At 51.2% G+C, this 10,629-nt stretch overlaps 1 protein-coding gene across 1 annotated transcript in view; it reads left to right on the forward strand.

Moving 5' to 3' along the window:
* Nucleotides 1–5,320, forward strand: part of A4galt (alpha 1,4-galactosyltransferase (P blood group)) — a 29,077-nt gene extending 23,757 nt beyond the window's left edge. The window contains exons 2-3 of the mRNA XM_013348824.2: nt 1,412–1,550; nt 3,703–5,320. Coding sequence (XP_013204278.1) covers nt 3,748–4,797 — 1,050 coding nt within the window. The 5' untranslated portion in view covers nt 1,412–1,550; nt 3,703–3,747 and the 3' untranslated portion in view covers nt 4,798–5,320. The remainder of the gene's footprint in view (nt 1–1,411; nt 1,551–3,702) is intronic.
* The last annotated feature ends 5,309 nt before the right edge of the window (nt 5,321–10,629 follow it).

A 10,629-nucleotide genomic window follows, 5' to 3' on the forward strand; every position in this document is an offset into this window, starting at 1 on the left:
AGAGTCACTCAGTAAAACATGCTATCTGTCCTTGTTTGGCTATTTACAAATTAGTTACCTAAACAAATGAGCACAGTGAGCTGTGATAAGAGGTAGGCAGAGTACAGGGGAGCAGAAAGCCGGGAACTCTGGAGTCTTCGGGGTTTGAGTTACGAGTGGAGAAAAAGCCATCACACAGAGAACAGAGACCTTAGCAGGTCTCCCGGTCCTGAAGCAACAGGTTCTGAGAGGCAGCAGCGGCAGATATGGTTTAGACTAGGAGCTGGGGGAAGTGATGTGAAGTCAGAGGTTTGGAGACCTGAGTCTCTCATATTACTTAGGGTCTGTGCAAGCCTCTGATATGATTTGGCTTGGGTCATTGCTACTATTGCTGCTGTTATGGATAGAATCTCATGTAGCTCAAGCTGGCTTTGAACTCGCTATATAGCTAAGGATACCCTTGAGCCTCTTACCTCATATCTCTGGTGATGAAATGGTTTTTTGTTTGTTTATTTGTTTTTGTTTTGTTCAATTTGGTTTGGTTTTTCAAGACAGAGTTTCTCTGTGTAACCATGGCTGTCCTGGAACTCATCACTGTGTAGACCAGGCTGGTCTCGAACTCAGAGATGGGCCTGCCTCTGCCTCATGAGTGTTGGGATTAAAGATGTGCGCTATCACTGCCACTCGACTGTTTGTATTTAAACAGCATCTGGCTGTGTTGCCCAAACTGGTCCTAGCCTTGTGAATGAACTCAAGTGCCCCCCAATCCTGCAACCTGGTCACCGTGTCCAGCTATGACTTTATCTTGTTATTGCTCTTGACTTTTTTTTATTTTATTTTATTGTTTTTGGTTTTTCGAGACAGGGTTTCTCTGTGGCTTTGGAGCCTGTCCTGGAACTAGCTCTGTAGACCAGGCTGGCCTAGAACTCACAGAGATCCGCCTGCCTCTGCCTCCCGAGTGCTGGAATTAAAGGCGTGCGCCACCACTGCCCGGCTTGCTCTTGACTTTTGAGACAAGGTCTCACTATGTAGCCCAGGCTGGCCTGGAACTTGTGACTCTCCTGCCTCTCTGCCTCTCCAGTGCTGGGGTTCAGCCTTTGATTGTCATTTGCTGAGAAGGAGCTGGCCAGTTTCCTTCATGCTTCCCACAGTCCCTTAGAGCCTGTGGTGCTGATGAGATGCAGAGTTCTCACGGGCCAACACCTCCTCCATTTAACTGACCCTTCCTTTCTCTGGTGCCCAGCCCAAGTGCAATTCCACCCAGGGAGTTCTAGTTGATTGTATTGTCCCTCTGTCTCCAGATGGTGCTTCCACAGGGCTGAACAATGGCTAATGTACTCAGTTTAGCATAGGACTGCACTCTGAAAGCCAATGTGATGAGCTGCTGGTGGCCTACAGCCCGCTCACACTTTCTGCCTTCCGTCTTTTGCAGGTGGGCTGGCAGCCCTGCGCATCAGAGGACAGACCATGTTCCTGTTGGCATAGAAGATGGGCACCTAACCCAGTGCGCATACCCAGGATGCCTGCAGGTGGCTAGGACTCCACCTCCTCGTCATGGGCTGCCCAGGCTGGTCAGTAGCCCTTTAACCTGGAAAGAGTCCATCCAGGTAGCTCAGACCCCAGCTCTTCCCTGTGGGATGGCCATTCCAAGAGTCCTGGAAGGGACTCAACTCTCAGGTTCCCGTAATTCCTGCCTGACTGTCCACTCAAGTGTCCTGGTTCTTAATGTCAAAATGATGCAACTGTCCCCTGGAGTGGCCAAGAGTCTGAGGGTGTGAACGTAGCCTGGAAGATACAACAGCTATGGTGTTATCCAGGGCCAGGGCTGCTGTTAGTATTCTGGGTATAGGACTGAGTTCCTCCAGTGAGCCACACACCCTTTCGGCCACTCCTTTTCCAGACCAGCTCTCTCCCCAGGACAAGGTGATATGGTAAAAGTATAGGCCTCCCACTCCACCCAACCCCCACTCTTCCGTACACGTCCTGCCACTTTCTGCCTGGGGACAGCATGAGGGATATAAACTGTCCTCCTCCCCATCCTTAAGGCAGAGGTGAGGATTAACCCTTTCAGCTGCTTATAAGGTTTGACAGGTTTGTATGCATGAAATGCTGCAGTGTTAGCCGGGCGGTGGTGGCGCACGCCTTTAATCCCAGCACTCGGGAGGCAGAGGCAGGTGTATCTCTGTGAGTTCGAGGCCAGCCTGGTCTACAAAGGGAGTTCCAGGACAGGCTCCAAAGCTACAGAGAAACCCTGTCTCAAAAAAAAAGAAAGAAATGCTGCAGTGTTGGTTCGAATGTCAATACTTCTTAAAGGAGCAAATGTGTGACGTAATAGGGCATGGTGGTGCATGGCTGCAATCCCAGCACTCGGAAGGCTGAGGAAGGAGGATCATGAGTCAAAAACCAGCCTGGTCTATATAGTGAATTCAAGGCCATCCTCACCGATTTAATTAAAAAGTCTGCCAGGTGTAGTAGCTCAAGCTTTTAGTCCCAGTGCCACTGGGCAGCGGTGGCGCATGCCTTTAATCCCAGCACACAGGAGACAGAGGCAGGTGGATCTCAGTGAGTTCAGGCCATCCTGGTTTACAGAATGAGTTCCAGGACAGCCAGGGATATACAAAGAAACCCTGTCTCGAGGACCGGTCCCCCCCCTCTAAAAGGGTCTGAGGGGCACAGAAAGGTGGCTCAGCAGTTAAGAGCACTTGCTGCCCTGATAGAAGACTTGAGTTTGGTCTCTAAGACCCGTGTTGAATGGCTCACAACCACCCGTAGCTCTAACTCCAGGTGATCCCACACCCTCGTCTGTTCTCTGCAGACATCTGCACTTGTATACAATGTGCCCCACACACACAATTTATAATTAAAAAGGAAATAAACTGAGGCTAGAGAGCTGGCTCCGTGGTTACGAGCACCAGGCTCTCTCAGAAGACCCAGGGTTGATGCCCGCCCAGCATCCACATGATGCCAGGTTACAACCTTCCCATTCCCAGTCCCAAGAGATCCAATGCCCTCCTCTGGTATCTGAAGGCACTTTGTGCATGCGATACACAGACATATGCACAGGAAGAACACCCATGCACATGAAATAAATAAATCCTTAGATCAAAGACCCGCTTGCCCCAAGTGCCCCTCTGTCTCTACCTCCCCGGCCTTGGCTACACACATGCACTGCCGTTCTGTCTTCCGTGGGTTCCCGGGATCCGAACTCAGGTCCTCATGCTTGCTTGTGCATTTTCCCCACTGAGACATTTCTGCAGTCCTCAGCCCATGTCTTCATGCCAAATGTGTTTGAGACATTGAGCAGCCAGTCTTTGAGTGGGCCAAAGCCTGTTCATGGAGCTGAGGGGCGTCAGAGGACAGGCTACCACCCCAGGAGGCCAAGAGAGGCCAAGAGAAGCAGATTTTGTCAGGGTTAGGGTTCTGTGAAGCTTAAGTTTTTGCTTCTGGCTGTCCTTGTATCTGCTAGACTCTGGCTGCTCATTGTGAGAAACACTGGTTCTGGTCTCCAGCCAGTCACAAGTTTGCTACACAAGGGAAAAAGGACCCTGTCCAGGTTCTAGTCCGGTCTTCTTTTACAGGTGAGCAGCCAGCTGGCCAGGGTACAGCTCATGCCTCTTGGGTTCCAGAGACCCCAAGCCTTAAAAGCTGGCAGTTCCCATGTTTCTTGAGGGTCAGGGAGCCCTGCAATCAGCAGACCTGAATGCTGGTGTTTGTTTCTTACAGACCATCACTCCTTGTGAACATCTCCTGCTGTGATCTGGGGAGACCATGTTCAAGCCTCCCGACTGCCTGCTGAGGGTGCTCCGGGGCACCCCCAGACAACGGGTCTTCACTCTCTTTATTATCAGCTTCAAGTTCACATTCCTCGTCTCCGTCATGATCTACTGGCACACTGTGGGGGCACCCGAGGACCAAGGACGACACAATAGCCTGCCAGTGGACTTCCCCTGCCCCGAGCTGGCCTTTCGTGGCATCCTTGCCCCAGGCAACATCTTCTTCCTAGAGACCTCAGACAGGACCAAACCTAGCTTTCTGTTTATGTGTTCTGTGGAGTCGGCCGCCAGAGCACACCCAGAGTCCCAGATAGTGGTGCTCATGAAGGGGCTTCATAGGTACAAGTCAGGCCTGCCTCGGAACCTTGGCATCTCTCTCCTGAGATGCTTCCGCAATGTCCAGATACAACCTCTGGACCTGAAGGAGCTGTTTCGGGACACACCTTTGGCAGCCTGGTACTTGGAGGTGCAGAAAAGCTGGGAGCCCTACCTGCTGCCGGTACTATCTGATGCCTCTAGGATCGCGCTCCTCTGGAAGTTCGGTGGCATCTACCTGGACACAGATTTCATCGTCCTCAAGAACTTGAGGAACCTGACGAACACGCTGGGTGTCCAATCCCAATACGTCCTTAACGGGGCCTTCCTAGCCTTTGAGCGCCACCATGACTTCTTGGCGCTGTGTATACGTGACTTTGTGGACCACTACAATGGTTGGATTTGGGGCCACCAGGGCCCCCAACTGCTCACCCGAGTCTTTAAGAAATGGTGCTCCATCCGCAGCCTGAAGGAAAGCCACACTTGCCGAGGAGTTACTGCCCTGCCCCCTGAGGCCTTCTACCCCATCCCCTGGCAGAACTGGAAGAAATACTTTGAAGACATCAGCCCCGAAGAGCTGGCCCGGCTGCTCAATGCCACCTATGCTGTTCACGTGTGGAACAAGAAAAGTCAGGGTACACACCTTGAGGCCACGTCCAGGGCTCTGCTGGCCCAGCTCCATGCCCGCTACTGCCCCACAACACACGAAGCCATGAAGATGTACTTGTGAGGGCCCTCCAGACTGCCTTCGTGTTATCTCAGCCCTGTTCCTGCCTTTCCTAGGGAGGCAAGACGAGTGGGAAGCAAAGAGGGCTCTGCCCTGCTGCTGCTGACTTTAAAGGAGACCAAGGCTGACCTGGGGAGCATTGCCACCTCTGTGCTCCTGCCCCTCCAGGCCAGAGTGACCCTGGTATGGTGAAGATCCTTGAGCTCGTGTTCTGGGCTGGCAGGTGATTCTAGAATTAGTAGCATCTGGGGCTTTACTGAGCTAGATCAGTAAGCCTGGACCACTGGAGAGCATTCTAAGGTCGCTGGAAGACAGATGGGGCCAGGAGCAGAGCTCAGAGAAGCCCGGGTAGAAGCCTTGTGAAAGGTGGGGCTCTCTCAACTGAGTGAGCCCAAGGGGCGGGGCAGAGCTTCTGGGAACTCCATCTTTCCTCCCTTGGGGCACGGCTCTGCAGATCTGCTATAGCCCATCCAGGTGATCAGGGGATGTGGAGATTACTTTGGTGTGAGGTGTGGGAAAAGTGGTTTTTTTTTGGGGGGGGGTCCTTGTTTGGTTTGGTTTTTGGATTTTCAAGTCAGGGTTTCTCTTGGCTATCCTGGAATTCACTCTGTAGACCAGGTTGGCCTCGAAGTCACAGGGATCTGCCTGCTTCTGCCTCCCGAATGCTGGGATTAAAGGCGTGTGCCACCACCACCTATCTGGGAAAAGTGTTTTAAATGCCCTCCCTGTTGTGACACTGGAGGCTATAATAAAAGTGACTTACCAACATCTAATGCCTCGTGGTCACATAGCACATTTGTGAACACGGACTTCGGCAAACACACCCTGTTTTACAGATGGGAGAGGAGCTGGAGGGTGGCCATTTCATGGGTCACAAAACTTGGAGAGGCCAGGCTCAGAACTGGGTGGCTGGCTGATAGGCATGAGAGGAGCCTGTGGTTCCACCTCACTTCTCAAGGCTCACAAATAGCTGAAGTGGGGTCCCGGCCTATTCACACCCTTTCATAAGCCCTAGGTCTGTCTGTTTTAGCCTACATGGGGCTCAATACAAACACCAAAGTGTGAGGGTAGGGGCTAGCCACAGCGAAGGGCGGGGACTCTGGCTTCACTGGCTTCTGAGAACTCCTGGAAGCGCCCTGCTATGTAGTCCCAGGGCTGAGATGTTCTATGACTCTTCTGGCTGGGCATTCCTGTGGGTGATGGGAGGTCAAGAGGCTGCCGGGAACCCTGGAGTGCTCTCTAGCAGGCCAAGCGGGGAGACATACCAGCCTGTGGGCTCTGCCCACACATATCTTGGACAGCCCTGTAAGGGGCTGAGCTGCCTGGCTCCAGAGGTATTCAAGAGAAGATGAGGTTTGTGATGAAGACTAAGGATTGTAAGCCAGTTATTTCTCCAATCACAGTATCATTTGAGGAGGTCTTAACTGTGGGGGGCTGGAGAGATGACTCATCTGTTAAGAGCACTGGGTACTCTTCCAGAGGACCCGAATGTGGTTGCAAGCACCCCTGTGGGGCAGTTCACAAATCCCTGTGACTCCAGCTCCAGGGGATTTCCTCCACTAGCTCCCGTACTCACAGGGGCACGCACACACACATGCACATCAACAACAATAACAATAATAAAAATCTCTACAGTCACAGCTGGCTGGTGTGGAATTTACAGCAATTCCCCTGCTTCAGTTTCCCAAGAGGTAGGATTATAGGCATGAGCCACCAAGCTTTTTCATTTCTTTCTGTCTTAGAATTACAGGCTTTCACAACACGAACACTGTATGTAGCTGTACATATTGGAACAAGTGAAATGTCTCTTAGGGTTGGGGGGTGTTTAGCCTCATGATCATCATACCACAGACCCTAACATGCTAACACACAGACATGAAATACATCTCACCCTCTCCATAAGCTCACCCATGGCACCCTCTGCCCAGGCCTGATTCCAGATACCCTGCAAGCATTTCCCCTGCCCTGGGCCAACCCCACAGTGCACAGACAGCCTGGCAACCTCGGGCTGCCTCTTTATGGAGAAGTCGGAACATTCACTGTGCAGCTGGATTCTGAGAAAGGAAAAGGGAGGAGTGCCATGGTGAAACATGTCTCACCATGACATATATGATATGAAATCAGATATTTCATATGATATGAAATCAGACCCTCAGGCCCCTATGGTTTCTCACTGGATAGTCTGTTTACAGATGTTTTTGTCCAGGGCCGAGGAAGACAGAACCCACAGAGGCCCCAGGCAAGCTCTCTGTCAATTACCTAATGAATCTTCCAGGCTGGCCAGCAGGGAAGTCTTTCCCAGCAGCTCAGAGCTAGGGGACTAATTTCCCTTGGCTGCTGTATCAACATTCAGCCTTTTGTTTAAATATTAAGTGGGACCTGCCCTCCATTTGAGTGCCTGAGGAGAGGCCAAGGACGGATGAGCACTGTGGGCTCCATTCCTGGAAGTCTGCTTAGGGCCAGCTGGGTGCTAGGCATGCTGGGAATGCTGCTGTGAGGCTGGAGGACTGGGCTGGGCAAAGAATCAAACATGACCTCTCCTGGGGCAGGGCAGTGGGTGGGGGTTGGGGGAGCAAGCATGTCCTCCTTAGGGTTTCTATCGTTGTGGTAGACGCCACAACCGAAAGCAGTTTGGGAAGGAAAGGGTTTATTCCATCTTTCAGCTTGTAGTCCAGTGTCCAGGGAAGTCAGGACAGGAACATAGAAGTAAGAACTGATCCTTTAATCCCAGCACTTGGGAGGCAGAGGCAGGCGGATCTCTGTGAGTTCGAGACCAGCCTGGTCTACAAGAGCTAGTTCCAGGACAGGCTCCAAAACCACAGAGAAACCCTGTCTCAAAAAACCAAAAAATAAATAAAAAAGAAGAACCTGATGCTGATGCCTTGGATGTGTGCTGCTTACCTGCTTGCTCCCCATGACTTGCTCAGCCTGCTTTCTTATAGAACCGGGACCGTCAGCCCAGAGGTAGCACTACCCATGTTGGTCTGGGCCTTCCGTCATCATTAGTTAAGAAAATGTAACCACAGGCTTGCTCACAGGTCAATGTGGTGGGGGCATTTTCTCAATCGAGGTTCTTTCTTCCAAAATGATGCTGGTTGGGGGCTGGAGAGATGGCTCAGAGGTTAAGAGTATTGCCTCCTCTTCCAAAGGTTCTGAGTTCAATTCCCAGCAACCACATGGTGGCTCACAACCATCTGTAATGGGGTCTGGTGCCTTCTGGCCTGCAGGCACACAGACAAACAGAATATTATATACATAATAAATAAATATTTGTTTATTTAAATAAATATTATGTGTCAGGTCAACATAGAACCAGCCAGCACAAAAACTTCCAGGAAAGTCTATGTGGGAGGAAACCAGTAAGTGGGGACCAGAAGCCATTCCTAGTGCCCTTAATATAATAATATACCAACAAAACTCAGGTTCAGGCCAGCTCATCCAACTTGCAAGAAGAGAAGCATACACATGCACACATACACACACCCAGAGCAAGGATTGATTACAGAAGCCTGAAAGCTGCTTCACGAGAAGCCCAGTGGTCTGCAGAAGGTCATGTTCGCCTCCTGTTAGTCCAAGGCCAGAGGTGTCCCAACCCTCCCTGGGCTGTTTGTCATGAATTCAGCTGCTGCCACTTTCCAGTCAGCAGAACAGAACAGGCAGACAAGCATCCAAGGCAGATGTCTTCAAGGACATGATCCGGAAGTCTCATGACACACAACGTCTCATCTCTTTGGACCACATCCGGAGAGTAGGCAGAAGAGGAAGCGAGAGCCACAGGCTGAGTCGTCTAAGGACTGGTTCCCTGTCAGCTGCTCTTACTGACTGCCTCTGCCACCAGACTGAGTCTGACACCTGCGTGCCCGAGTCTGACACGGGGAAGAACCGTGACTGCTTGCTAGATGAACAAAGAGGTCCCATAGTGTTGAAGGTCCCTGAAGGTGGCATTCCTGGGAAATGGAACCTCTCAGAGCGTGGCCTTGTGGGATGTATTTAGGTCCCGCGGGGGGGGGGGGTGCTGCCCTCCAAGGGAACTGTGGGACCCAGTCCCTTCCCGTTTTGCTCACTGGCACATGGTAAACTGTGTGCCCTCCCTTGCCATCCAGCGCTCTACCGGATCTCTACCACCTACCTAGCCATGGATCAGAACAGCTACAATTCTTTGCCAAAACAAACAAACCTCCTCTCTTTTGCAAACTGACTAGCTTAGTGCCTTTGTTACAGTCACCGAAAACAAGCAGCAGGACTGGTCGGGAACCTTGCCAATTATCTTATCCCAAAGAAATTAATGCATGAAGCACAGTGCTACACCTTGTAAGCTCAGCACCTACCTGTGAGGTAGTGGCCAGCCTCAGCTATGCATTAAGTTTGAGGCTAGCCAGGGCTGCATGAGACTCTATCCACCGCTCCCCCCAAAAAAAAATCAGAAAGGGGGGAGAGAATTTAATGTCGGGCATACATAGTAAAAGAAGCATGACAAGCCATCAGAAGGGGCAGAACCGAAGAACAGGGAGGTGGTCTCTTCCAAGAAGCATCTGCCACTCCTGAAGATGGACATTGGCAGAGGAAGCAGGGTCCTTGAGTCAGTGTTTAGAGATACCAGGTGGGGAGAACTTGAGCCTATCTGGATGTCCACTTGACGGGATTGGGGAATCCCTAGGAAGCAGTAGAGTGTTATTTAGCATACACCTGGGGAGTTAACTAAGTCTGTGTGGACCAGGTGGGAAAGACCTGCCTTCAGTGCCTGAGGCTTCCAGTGGGGTGAGATAGTCTCTTCCAGCAGGGTCAGGGTTGGGTCACACTCTTGCACCCCTACAACCCAGCCATCATTCCTGGACTCAAGCTGGCCCTGCAAACAGGAGGACACTGTCCAGTGTCCCCCTCTTCAGGCTTCCAGTTCCAGGCTGTGGTGATGCCATCATCAGTGTCCCTGGTTCTAAGCCTGGTCTCTGCAACAGGAACGGACATTTCTGTGCCACTGACAGGGTGTTTCCTTGTAGGGAATATGGAGGTCTTTATGCTCACAAATTCACACTAGGGAGGACCAGGAATGTTGAGCACACAGAGTTGTTCCTTCAAGGGGAGGAATGGAAAACCTATTTTCTGCCCAGAGGTTGGAGCCAATGTGCATACTAGCCTGGTGACCTTTATGCAGCCTGTGTGGCCAGCGCCAGCACAGGCTCTCCTCCAGACCTTTCTCGTAAACTTGTTTTTCTCAGGCAATCTTAGAACCCATCTTTATGGGCGGTGTCACACGGACTTTACAAAGAGTTTCAGTGCAATCACGTCTGAGCTGTGTTTAGTTTACTTTGTTCCTCAAAGAGATTTTGGTATGGTCTGTTGTGTACTCGGGATTGAGTTAATCATCACAAGGACAGTTATCAAAAGATTATGCTGTGTTTAATTATGCCTAAAATAAACAACTCAGAGCCAGGCTCCTCAAGTTTCAACTCGCTGGCTACTGAGTTGTTCTGGACATCTTGCCTCCCGTGGCTCCTTGCTCTGCTGTCCATTTACGTCACAGAGTAGAATTTCCTACTCCCCTACAAGATGGCTCACACTGATCCAGCAAATCTCCTATGCCTTTAAGTCAGAATCGGCATGCTATATTGCACCCACAACTGGAGTCTTAACTTCTGCTTCATCATCAGGCTGCCATTCTGGGTTTTGCCACAAAGACAACAGCCTACTAAACACCCACTCTGCCTTAGAAAACTCCCTCTGAAGAAGGGCGGTGGTGGCGCACGCCTTTAATCCCAGCACTAGGGAGGCAGAGGCAGGTGGATCTCTGTGAGTTTGAAGCCTGCCTGGTTTACAGAGCAAGTTCCAGGCTGCAAA

This window comes from Microtus ochrogaster, chromosome 15 (genome assembly GCF_000317375.1).
Source record: "Microtus ochrogaster isolate Prairie Vole_2 chromosome 15, MicOch1.0, whole genome shotgun sequence".
In the NCBI taxonomy this organism is placed as follows: Eukaryota; Metazoa; Chordata; class Mammalia; order Rodentia; family Cricetidae; genus Microtus; species Microtus ochrogaster.